General features: G+C 39.7%; 1 protein-coding gene across 1 annotated transcript in view; it reads left to right on the top strand.

Moving 5' to 3' along the window:
* Positions 1–615: 615 nt before the first annotated feature.
* LOC139713519 (uncharacterized) overlaps positions 616–13,582 on the top strand; it is a 30,123-nt gene continuing 17,156 nt past the window's right edge. Inside the window, exons 1-3 of the mRNA XM_071625246.1 lie at positions 616–989; positions 5,560–5,887; positions 7,725–8,896. Of these exons, the coding sequence (XP_071481347.1) occupies positions 5,690–5,887; positions 7,725–8,896 (1,370 nt within the window). The 5' untranslated portion in view covers positions 616–989; positions 5,560–5,689. The remainder of the gene's footprint in view (positions 990–5,559; positions 5,888–7,724; positions 8,897–13,582) is intronic.

Raw genomic sequence — 13,582 nt, 5'->3', positions numbered from 1 at the left:
GTGGCACTCATCAGATTTGCATTGCACATGCAAAACTTGATAAAAGCATAGGTATGTGACTGAAAATTTGTCTTCTATTTCTATGCATATTTTTTGCCATTCATATAGTACATGAGTATAGGAGTGGCGGCCATTTTGAATTGAAAATAAGCTTAAAATACTAAATATACCTCTTCAAATGAAAAATTTCTTGCATGTGCAAGTAGAATTACTCAAGGAACAAAAATTTAAAAAACTTTGATGGAATAATTTGTCATAAAATTGACATAACTGGGATTATCATGGCCAAATTAGCATATATGGCGGCCATTTTGGATTTTCGCGTTTTGCCGAAAATGCTCAAGGTTACGCGAGTGGCATCAATCGGATTTGGAATCAGCACCCTCGAATTGACAAGAATCCATCAAAAAACATTGTATATATCAAAAAACAAGGTTAAGTGCACTTTCTATGGAGCCTAGCCTGGACTAGGTACGCGGTGCAAGAACAGCTCGTGCGCTAAAAAAAAGGCGCTTCTTTGGCTTTACACAGGTGTTACCATACAACCAGTGGGTATGGGCTTTACATCCCGGCGCCCCCATCCATATCCCACCCTACATACAGTATAAACGTACGTATACCAATGTACGTGCATGGCGCATGTAAATAAGATGCTACGCGTATAAACGTACACTGTCTATGTTGCTGTCAGGAGTGGAAAGTCGAGTGGAAAACGTTTCATCCCCTCGTTAAATCCCAAGAAAAGCGAGGAACTTGTAGCGTCCGGTCCGGATGGGTTTGGAGAAGCTGGGCGGCAAGGCGGCTATATCGCTAGCGCTGATGCTGTCTGTTGTTCCGCTGTCGAGCTGTCTCACCACACTCACTGATACAGACCTCGTCCAACAACTGAAGCTGCAATACAGCTGCAACTGCATCTCAACCCGTTGCAGATCCCGACACTCTCTGAAAACACTCACTCAGACTCAGTCACTGGTTCATACCGTATACTTGTAAGTGCATGTGTATCTACATGTTAGATCTAACTTTTTAGATCATATGTGAGATAATTATTTTGTCTACATTTAGTTTTTCAACATGTTAAAAGCAGAGACTCCAACCCAAAGTACCTTCTGATCTGGAGATTCTCCCGCCTGACACCCCTACCCTAGCAAACGGGAGACTCAAAGTTGATGTGTGCGAAGCGCGAAATTCCCAGGGTTCTAGATCAGTCCGGAAACCCGCTCATGAGGACCGCTCCCGCGTACGAGGACTGCCCCGCCTCATGAGGACCGCCCCCACGCCTCATGAGGCCCGGGGGGGGGGGGGGGGGGGGAACGCCTCATGAGGCATGAGGCCCCCTAGGCCCTATTCACTTCTAACTGTTATTCATCTCACATCTGACGTATAAATTGTCGCAACTTTGCATGGTGATTTTTTGTTACACACACATGTCCACTATATTTTTTTTTTTCAAAAATCGAGTTTTAATCAACCGATGCAGAGCGCCCATTAAAACATGTGTGTAACAAAAAATCACCGTGCAAAGTTGCGACAATTTATACGTCAGATGTGAGATGAATAGAAATGAATAGGGGACCTCATGATCAATGAGGCGGTCCTCATGAGGCGTGGGGGCGGTCCTCATGAGGCGGGGCAGTCCTCGTACGCGGGAGCAGTCCTCATGAGCGGGTTTCCCGGACTGAGATGCTCTCAGACTCTGGTGCTATCTAGCCGTCAAGGCTTATTTTTTCAACATACGATAGAAATATGTAAGAAATCCTTTCCAACGGGAGACAAAGAGCCAGAGCGGGAGAAATTAAATCTCAAAAGGGAGAACGGGAGATTTTGCAAAAATGGGTTTTTGGCGGGAGATCTCCCGTCGAAAACGGGAGAGTTGGAGTCTCTGTAAAAGGGCAATTGTGCACTATGATGAAGTAAATAGACATTTGAATAAACTTAAATTTAAAACAATTCTATAAAAATACATTCTATACTATTAAACGTTAATAGGTTTGTTAAGAGTAAGACTAAGTAAGGTTAAACGTTTAGCAGTCTACCCGTATCCGTGGAGCGGTACATGCTCAAACAAAAAAGAGAAAGTTAAAGAATGTACTAAAGATGGCCTCTAATGTTAGGCCAAGTAAAAAAAGAAACCAGTTTCTCGTCCTCGCGCGCATCGATTTTGGCCGCCGCGTCGATTTTTTTACTATTTACTATTTTCAAAATGGCGCTGAAAATACCAAGAAATTCATAATTCTCGTCCCAGCCCGCTCCCCGCTCGCATCGATTTTCAGTTGCCGCATCGACTTTTTTGATATTTTACTATTTTTTCGGCCGCCGAAAAAAAAATCGACAATTCACCTACCAATCGTGATGTCTCATTTCTAATTACGCCTTGCGTCCTCTACTTTATAGCTGTAGTACAGCTGTAGCTTCTGTAGTGCGTATGTAATAACGCATGCATTTCACACTGCGAGCTCGGCAAGAAGGAATGACCCACAAAGCAGTTGAACTGTAATTGGATGGGCGCGGGCGGGCGCGGCCTGGGCTGTGATGTACAGCGCACTCGGTACGTCGTGGTGTAGACAGGACGTTGAGCACCTTCTGTACATTTTTCTCGTGCTGTTGCCCGCTTCATATGCTGCTAGATTGATTGCGCGATGTAACCACATACTAGTCATAGAGGAGACCAGCCAGCCAGCATAGCATGCGCGCGTTCTGGAGCTGGAAAAAAAATAGTGGAGTGCAGTGATGGAGAGAACCGATCTCAAGCGCACGTGTGCACAGCGAACGGCTTTAATACCAGGGCCCCGTTTTATCAAAAGATATAAATCAATTTTAATTTTCCTTACTACACAGTCTGCCATAGACTTACAGTTGAAATCGACTTCATAATCAATTCTAACTCTTCATAAAACGGGGCCCAGAGCTGCCAACCTTTGGAAGCACAAATTAGTACTCAGCAGCTCCAAAATTCATATTTGTCCACCAGAATTCGTATTTTTTCAATCTCCCTCTTTTTGCTATTTTGAATTAAACTCGTCGACTTATGAGGCCTACAGGCTCTAAACATAACATTACGACACATGCAGAAGTATGGAGCTGGTCACCAGCACGATAAAGATGCCAAACTACGCAATGTTCAGCGTTGATTGATTGCTTTCTCGCAGTGAATGTGTACAAGTGCAAGTATGTACCTCCAAAAACTTGCTGGGATGATTATGGAAGCTTCCACTATCTAGCAGGGGACGTGGAATGCTTTCATCTTCTCAAGAGAGCTTCTTTGTGAGCGGATGCGATACCGGTACTCTGTTCCGTGTTTCCAATTATCGTTTACTATGAAAACATAATCACGCATTGTTTTCAGGCTTTTTTCATTTCATTAGATTTTAAACATCAGTCTTTTCCGAAGTATTCCAATTCCTTTTCCCCTGACTGGAATCGGAAAGTCTGCTATAACGATGATCGCAAAATGCCGCGCTGTGTGTGGAAGCGCCGATGTACAAACACGTGGCTTCACTTTCAAGTTTAAAGGAATGCGCCATGTGCTCCTGCCTATAAGAGGTTACTGCAAGTTCGATGAATCGAATGCGCCGTAGCTGAGCTGAGCTGAATGGCTTATTTACGGTAAACATGCAGTTTACGTTCGATACGAAGAAATCATTACGTCTTTCACGAGGGAAAAACACACAAAACAAACAAATAAAATACACCCACAAACGAATGTTAATAGCCAAAACTTTGAAAAGTAATAAGCAGTTTTGATGAGCGTGAACTGAAATTGTCATTACACGTTGTATTTTGCTGTTTATATCACTGCTGCTTCTTGGTATCACTGTAATGATGGCCATGGAAGAAATGAAGGGAGAATGTGACTTACCTGCACAGGTACATGTTTTACTACATTTATGTAGTTTTGGTATACAATAATTCATCATCCAAATGATGAGTGATTATCAAATGTCTTTTTAGAACATGAAGAAACATCTTTAAATGTTTAATGCTATAATGCCACATCAGTATCATTTTGACATCCATCTGCAATTGTACAAGCTAGTTTCCAGTTGAATGTGCTACAATTGTACTGTGAAGAACTATACATACCAGCTGTGTGGACTCAAAAAGTCATAAACACAAATGATAAATAAAGTAGTGTTTTGAATATCATGGAATTAATTTCAGTCGTACATTTGTTGAAAGACATGTTTTATACCTGTTTCAATTAATAGCACAATACATCAGAATTGCAAGTACACTGGTATCAGAAATACCAGTATTAAGATGGTCATTTTCCCTTGACATCTGTAGTGGAAAGAAAAAGCAAATGTATTTCTGCATGCATGAAGTTTCGTTTCAAGTATGGTACATAATATATCTATTTGTTTGAAAATGCACAGAGTGCAGGCAAGACATACACTTGGGACCTGGTCTCTCATAACACAGCTACCAGAGTGATATTTCATTTCATAAATTGGATATAGAAAATAGTAAACCCCTCTCTCGTTACCTTTCTCAGAATTACCGGACGAGAAACACATATTACTTTCATTTTGACAATCCTCGAAAAAATAGTAAGATATCAAATAGTAAGGACCTCCCTCATCGCCTGGCTCAAAAAACCCGGACGAGAAACTGCTTTCTTTTTTTACTTGGCCTTATAGGCATCTATTGACAAGATCTAAAAAGCTATGAAATAAATAGACATTTGAATAAACTTAAATTTAAAACAATTCTATAAAAATATATTCTATAGGTCTAAGACTAAGTAAGGTTAAACGTTTAGCAGTCTACCCGTATCCGTGGAGCGGTACACGCTCAAACAAAAAAGAGAAAGTTAAAGAATGTACTAAAGATGGCCTCTAACGTTATACATTGTATTGACAAGATCTAAAAGGCCATAAAGGCTATTAACCAACCGTTAAAGCAGATTGTCCATAATCAGGTTCGACCTCCCGTGCCAAAAATTCTACCACATGTAAATGGTACGAAATGCGGCATCTCAGATAGGGACTAGTAACTTTATGATCGAGATGTAGATTCTAGCTAGAACTGCTCTAACATTAGTGCAGTGGCCAGATATTTATCTTTCTTTTGCGCACACAGATATCTTATCTGGTCAATGGATTGAAATTTGTAGAGATGTAAATTCTAGAACTGCTCTGCTGCAGCCTCAACAGTGCAGTTGGCAGATATTTATCTTTCTTTTGCACACACAGATATCTTATCTGGTCAATGGATTTGAAATTTGTGTGCATGTAATGTGTGCGCATGCGCTGGCCGTCAATTCAGTGTAGCTCTCAGGTTCCTCTCAACCGAGTCATCAATTTGAACAGAAAGGGACTATTGGCAGAACCAAATGTTACACGTTACCTATTGTCAACACCTCAACTTCACCTGTAAGTCCCCAAATTGAAGAAATCTTTTGATATTAAGTTGATATTTATCCACGATACTACCCCTGTCATGATCCTCAATGCTATACAGTCCGCAGCCCCATTACACTACGCGTTTGGGGCTGCTAGTCGCAGTTACTGTTTCCCATACAGGTACTGTGTACAATGTCTTTTTCCATATCTGCAGTGGCATGCCTGGTGTGGAATCTCTGAACTCTGATGAAAACATCATCCAACACGGGACCAGTTCAATTTTTGGAGAGCCTCTGCTCATCACCAGATTCCTTACCCGATGATCTTATGACCTATCCTCAAAGATGAGTAATTTTCTTTCAATTGGGGAGGGCTTTCAACCAAAGTCTGATGCAGTAACAATAGCAGAAGATGAAAAGGGCACAGTGGCAGCCTTTACGGGGATATCTGAGAGTGTGACGAAGTCAGGTCTACTTCAGGACTTTCCAACAGCGGACTTCATAGTAGTGAAATCTGAACCCGCATGCTCGCCAGAAAAGGAGGTAAGGAACAGTACTGCATGCTTTTACCTAAACCCACACACTAATGATGTGGAACCAGTAAGTGCAACATTTTCTTCATCGGAAAGAGTGCGTTAGATTCTTTCACAAAGCACAGCTGGCTCTGGTCAAGCCAAGTTGGATACTGCAGGGCAGCAGCTATCTAGTACTCATCAAAAGACCATTGTAGTGGAAAGCGGAGGTAATGGCACGTCATCTGAGTATATCGAGGAGTTTATGGCACACCTTTTATGAACCACAATTACCGCATTAGATCAGACAAGGTTCATGAAGAGAGAACAGCAGGCAGCAGAAGAAAAGAGGAGTTTATAATGAAGGAGGATGTGTGTCTAGGATGACTTTAAAGTACAAGTTCACCTTCATAAACATAAGGATTGAGAAAATGCAACAATATCAGTAGAACACATCAGTGAAAGTTTGAGGAAAATTGGACAATCGATGCAAAAGTTATGAATTTTTTTAATTTTTGTGTTGGAACCGCTGGATGAGGAGACTACTTCAGCTTGTGAGTCATATGCGTACAACAGTATAAAGAAAATGTAAAAGAAAATTCAACATATTTTCACTTTTTTCGCATAATAAAAGAGCACTTGACTTGCCTCTTTCTAAAGGCAGGGGGAATAATATTACCCATAACATTTGTCGGTAAGGAGTCAGGGGGATGTGTACTTTTTTCAAAAGATGGAATTTTGTGAAATTCTCTTTATATTTTCCTTATATTGTTGTACGCATGTGACATCTAAGTTATTTATGCGTTGCAGTAGTCTTCTCATCCAGCGGGTACTGCACAAAAACTTCAAAAATTCATAACTTTTGAACCGATGGTCTGATTTTCCTCAAACTTTCAATGATGTGTTCTACTAATGTTGCTACATTCTCTCAATCCTTATGTTTATAAAGGTGAACTTGTCCTTTAAGGATCCAAACTTTGCAATGATAGCACCAATTAGCTTTCGAAGCTTCTGCAATTTATCTATATTTTCACTATTTTTTAGCACCTTTTCATTTTAAAAGTAGTGTGATGTTTATATACAAATGTAGTGCATTCCCATTATATGAAATGCAATCAATGCAAAAGTTATGAATTTTAAAACTTTTGGAGTTGGAACCGCTGAATGAGGAGACTTCTAGAGGTTATGACATCATGTGTGGACAAAAATATAAAGAAAATTTGAAGGGAATTCCACAAAAATGCATTTTTCATGAAAATTACACATTCCATCATCTTGTTATTGTTCCCCCTGCTTTCTGAAAACGGTTAGTCAAGTGCTCTTTTGTTATGCTTGAAAAGTGAAAGCATAAGATATGTTGAATTTTCTTTATATTTTCTTTACAATTGTCCATACATGATGTCATGAACTTAAGTAATCTCCTTATTAAGCGGTTCCAATGTTCATCAAAACCTTAAAATTTCATAACTTTTTCATAGATTGTCCAATTTTCCTCAAACTTTAACTAATGTGTTCTACTAATGTTGCTGCTTTCACTCAATCCACATTTCTCATTGGGCTTTGGTTTCCTTTAAGTAGTCATTCTGGTGAATACATCTATATTATCATAGCATTACCTTTGGAATTTGAAAGTTAAAATTTTTGAAAACAAGGAAACCTTCAATGCCTCCATTTTTTTTTCTTTTTTCTCACATTCAAGTTTTCACCCAGCAATGTAGTGTGAACGATGTGATGTCAGTGTCATGTGTATCCAAGCATACAAATTCACACAGTTTAGATTTGTAACATTTAAAGTTACACTAAGGAAGAAGTAGCATGATGCTGTTTCCTATAGTGTGTTCACTGATAGCTTATGTTTCCATCTGCAGTGGAATACTGGGCTCGGATCGTCTCTGCTTACACCGTCATCCAACACCACACCAGCTCAAGTTTTGGAGAGGCTCGGCTCACCACCAAATTCCACACCCGATGACCTGTCCTCAAAGATGAATAATTTCCTGTCGACTGGGGAGGACTTTCAACCAAACTCTGATCCACGAACAGTGCCAGAAGATGAAACGGGCACAGTGGCAGCCTCAACGAGGATATCTGAGAGTGTGTCTGAGTCAGGTCTACCACAGGACTACCCAGCAGCTGACCTCATAGTATTGAAATCTGAACCTGCATGTTCACCAGAAAAAGACACAAGGGACAGTAATGCATGCTTTGACCTAAACCCACACACTAATGATGTGGAACCAGTAAGTGGTACTGTTCCTCCATCTGAAAGAGTGCATGAGGTTCTTTCACAAATCACAACTAGCTCTGGTCAAGTCAAGTCGGATACTGCAGAGCAGCTGTGTAGTGCTTATCAAAATATCGATGTAGTGGGCTGGGGGAATGATAGCACATCATCTGAGCATCACAGCGAGGTATATGAATTACCTTCTTTGGACCATGATTACTGCATTACATCAGACATGTTCAAAAAAGGGAGATCAAGGTGCTACAGAAGAAAGTCACCACTACTACCACGAGTTGAATTGCCAGATATCCCTACAGACAGACAAGAACGAATACAAGAACGAATACAAGAAAAGCGCATGAAATGGCTGCCAAGAGGCATCACTGGAAAATCGAGGGTGATACCTCGAGTTGATTTGGCAAATCGCTTCACCCAGCCACGCGACGGAAATAGGAAGCTAATAGAGGCACATACATTAGTACACAAGCGCAGTACCCTTGCTATTAAATTTGATCCAGGGCCTGATGTAACAGTTCGGGGTACCAGTGTCTGCAAGGTGAAAGATGAAGCTAATGAAGAAAGCTCAGGATTGAAGGAAGTGGAGATGGAGGAGAAGCAAGAGGAGAAAAAGGAAAAGGAGGAGAAAGAGAAGGAGGAGGAAGAGGAGGAGGAGTGGTTGGAGTGGTCAGAATCAGAATCAGAAGAGCAATATGATTCCAGAGATCCAGATTACCTTCCATATCCAGCTGATAGAAAGGATACTGTGAAAGTTGAAGGACCTTTCAAGAGGAAGGCTACAGGAAAGCGAGCACCTAGGTGAGGTTCAATATTTGCTCCTGCAACAATTCCTCCCATGAGGTATCTGCATGCTAAGCCCAACATAAATTCTACCCAAAAACATAACCCTGTCCCTAATCTTCATGCTCACTTCAAGCCTATGTAAACCCTATCACTACTGTAACCCCTACCCTAACTTGTTGGAGAAAATAAGACGGGAGCAAGTGCCTTGTGAGCAAATGTTGGGTCACCCTCAGGTGAACACACATTAGTTATATCAGTCATCCATGTATGATTATGTCAAGAATTTGTACGCAAAAACCGACAAGTCCATTTTTGAAGATTTTGAAGTTCGGTCTCTGTCATAAAGTACAAAATAATACCTTTTAAATGATTATTGGTCACTACATATAAAGGTACATTTGTGAAATTATGGTCAAAAGAAGCAAATATTTTCTTAATATTCTCTTTATTTTTCTTGACCTTTAATCGCAAAATTCTCCATTTGGCAAATATGGATTTATCGGTTTTTTGCGAACAAACTCTTCATGTGTACAATTGAACATGAAGTACATAGATGTTGGTTTGTTTCATAACAGAACTCAATGGTAACTTCATTGCATGTTTGCTCCTTGGTCAAGTGGATATTCACCTTTCCTGCAAAGATGAAAAAACATTCCTCCCAAGTTTTGTAAAGAGACATGTCCGTTCTGTTCACACTTTACAAATACCAAAACGTTCAGTGATCTGTGACAGAAATCTTGTATGACAAAGTGACTTCTTGTTTGTTTGTTGTTGTTTTTTAACATTTTCAACTTACAAGTTGAAAACTAATTACAGCAACTAGAATGTAGTAGTTGCTTAAGGGTTTTTAATGCCTCTGCCCGAAGGGTGCCGGAGGCATTATGTTTGCAGGTGGTCCGTCCGTAAGTTCGTCCCCCTTCGTGTATGCGATAACTTGAGTATACTGTGGAATTTTACCAAACTTGGTCCAAGTATTAGTGTGATGGGGCAGTTACTTGATTAGATTTTGGGTGAAATCAGCCATAGGTCAAAAGGCAAGGTCAAATTTATGAAATTGTACCCGTTCACAGATAAGATAGTTTTGGGGTGAAATTAGCAAGAGGTTAAAGGTCAAAAGGTCAAGGTCAAATGCTAACAGTTTTATCATTTCCCCCATATATATGCAATGCCTGAAGTTACTCTTGAAACTTAGTGTAGACATGTACTACTGAATAAAGATTCTCCAGAGAGAGTTTCAGGGCATGAGATCGGAGGTCAAAAGGTCAAAGGTCAGGTGAAAATGTAAGAATTTCATTTTTTCCATATCTCAAAAATAGTTCAAGGTATTTTCATGGAGCTTGGTACATATGCATGCACTGACTGGCAGGGATTATCCAGGGGATTTTAGGGGTCAAAGGTCAAGGCCAACCCCTCAGAATTTCACTATTTTCCTCATACATGTATATTGTAAAAGTGGATATTTTTGCCCGACTATTTTTTCACGCTCGGCCGGGTGCGAAGAGTTTTGCGTGTTTTTGATTCCGCGGAATCAAGCCATCAGCTACTGGATCACATGGCAAGCAACAATTTTTCTGTGTGTTTTTTTTTTTTTTGCGCTAGTTTCTGGTTGCCTGAAATGTGTGAAAGTTTCAACACCGTAAAAAATTCCACTTTTACAGTATGCAATGCTTGCAGTATTGTTCTTGAAACTTAATAAATACATGTATTACCTAATGGAGATTCTCCTGGGAATTTCCTGCCAAAAGGTTGAAAGGTCAAAGGTTATGGGTCAAATGCCAGGCTTAGTTGCAAAACATTTTCTATTTTCTACTAAAATTACACTTTTTCTTCGTACCTGGAAATTTACTCAAACTTATAGAAGGGTAAAAAATCAAGTAAAAGTCCTTAAATATACCCAAGTACAAGTACAGTGCACTCCCGTTATAACGAAATGCTCGGGACCGGCAGTTTTCTTTCGTTATAACGAAATTTCGTTATAACCGAACAAATACAATATATAACAAACACAAGGAAACCACGTATTATATTCTTTTTGCTGAATACTCATCATACACTGGAAAGCTACAATATGTATGTGAAATGTGATGGGATAAAGTTCTGTATTACAATAATAAACGCAAGTTCCCCTCGGAAACTGTGCGTGACACAAGGAGCAAACACACAGTGGTGTGAAGTGTTCACCCATGCAGAGACGCTATAAATGCTTGTTCCGCTACGTATTTTCGAAAGCAATTCACATTTCGTTATAACAGAGCACATTTCTTTTGTTTTTCTTTGTCTGTGGCACTCAGAAAAGACTTCGTTTTAACGGAAATTTCGCTATAACAGTGTTCGTTATAAGCGAATTTTGTACCATAGACTTAAATGGTGATAATTTTGGGACCAGAAGATTTACTTCATAATAACGAAATTTCGTTATAACCGTGTTCGTTGTAACGGGAGTGCACTGTATCTACCTGCACTCTTAGACAATATAGCAAACCTGGTTCAAGGAAAGTGAATATTCAACACATTTGTGACAAATCTACCATTTCAGTATTTTGCTAGTTAGGTATGTGAAACTGTCATTACACATTGTGAAGACATTGTGCTATACGCCTACAATGTATAAGGAGAATCATGCATTATGGCGGAGGCATACCAATCACCATAGTGACATTTCTAGTTCTGTACGTATTGTAAACGTTAGTAAGATGTGAAAATGAATGCAAAAGAAATGTATGATATTACAGTGGAAACTCGATATAACGAGATGGTCGGGACCGAGTCACTTTCCTCGTTATAGCCGATATCTCGTTATATCAGTAGACATAAAAAAAAGGCATAACATAAAGACATTAATTTGCACATGTGGGACTACCCATCATATTTCAATCAATACTGATAATTTGATATTGTGTGTGAGGGAATTACTCACCTTTATGGGTAAGAAGATGTTGTTCGCCAAGGAAATCCAATATCAAGTCAAGAATGTGTTTCTTTTTAATTGTAGATGTTTGAATTTGTAAATTTATATAGCTTGCGATTGTATCAAGATCGTATGTGGATTGGTATGTGGTTATCGTATGGGTGTGTGTTGTATGGAAGCTTGAATAATCATGGTCTGCACAATGTTGTGTGTGTATGTGACACATTCTGTATGTACATTATGACTGCGTGTGTGTGAAGATGGGGAATCCCTATGTAGAAAGCCAATCACAGCATCAGATTGCCTCATTCCTGCTAAACGTCATGATGATGTCATGTATACATTATGGCCGTCCCACCACATTTTCTACATGTATCAGTGTGCGCGCACACACACACTTACACGTACAACATGCAGTGCTAGCTGGAGTGCACTGAAGAAAATGATTATGTGTGTACAAGACAGTTTTTGGCGCATCAAGCCGGACAATCTCGGAAGATGATAGCACAGGCGAAGTAAAGCTTTGCCGAAGGCATTTTGCTTTACCTCGCTATAGCAGGTTTGATTGGCTATGTTTTTCTTTGTTTGGAAGTCACAAAATTTATCTCGTTATAGCAGTTATTCCGTTATAGCCGATCTCGCTATAAGAGTAGCATTTTACATAGACTTGTGTGGAAGGAAATTTGGGACCGGGAAAATTTCCTCGTTATAACCGATATCTCGTTATAGCAGTGTTCGTTATACCGAGTTTCCCCTGTATTAACTTATTGAAGACTGGATTGAGAGCTGTATCATTTTGGGCTTTCATTTTTTAGTATTCTTTTCCTTTTTCTGTCTTTGTTTATTCCTTTGCCACAAAGTGTTGCCATAGGCATTACGTTCATGGGTTGTCCATCCGTCCCTCCTTCAATACGTCCGTCCTTTCGTCCGTCTTTCCATCCGTAATCAATTTTGTTGATAGCATAACTAAAAAAGAGTTTGAGGTAAAGTGCACTCCCGTTACAACGAACACGGTTATAACGAAAATTTGTTAAAACGAAGTAAAACTTCTGGTCCCAAAATTATCGCCATTAAAGTCTATGGTTCAAAATCCGCTTATAACGAACACTGTTATAGCAAAATTTTCGTTTTAACGAAGTCTTTTCCGAGCGCCACTGACAAAGAACAACAAAAGAAGTGTGTTCCGTTATAACGAAATGGGCATCGCTTTCGAAAATACATAGCGGAACAAGCATTCACATAGAGCGTCTCTGCATGGGTGAACGCTTCATATACAGTAACTGTGTGTTCGCTCTGTGTGTCACACACATTTTTGGAGGAGAACTTGCATTATTGTAATACAATAATCTGAAATCAAATAAAGTTCGTTTAATTGTTTTGAAGGTTCTTTATTACAAAACACACAGATTCTGATACACCTAAATGTCCTTTAGTTCGGAAATGAAATAGGGCTTGTTATATGTTCCCTTGTTTCCTTGTTTTTGTTATTGTTTGGTTTTAATGAAATTTCATTATAATGAAAGAAAACTGCCGGGCCCGAGCATTTCATTTATAACGGGAGTGCACTGTATCCTAATGAAACTTGGCATGTAATTTTACATGAGCGGGTGAACTTGGCAGGACATGCTCGAGGTCGAAGGTCATTTCCGAAGATGAAGATTAAATGCCTAAAATTTCACTACAATTACACTGAACTGTCATTTCACATTGCCAAGATGTACTATAGACCTACATGTATTAGGAGAACCATGCATTGTGGCAGAGGCATACCAGTTGCCATAGCGACATTTCTA

The sequence above is a fragment of the Diadema antillarum genome, unplaced genomic scaffold (assembly GCF_040938485.1).
Source record: "Diadema antillarum isolate AM-2024a unplaced genomic scaffold, OU_Dant_1.0 seq00001992_RagTag, whole genome shotgun sequence".
Classification (NCBI taxonomy): Eukaryota; Metazoa; Echinodermata; class Echinoidea; order Diadematoida; family Diadematidae; genus Diadema; species Diadema antillarum.
The sequence above is the reverse complement of the archived record's forward strand: the minus strand, read 5'-3'. Positions and strand labels throughout refer to the sequence as shown.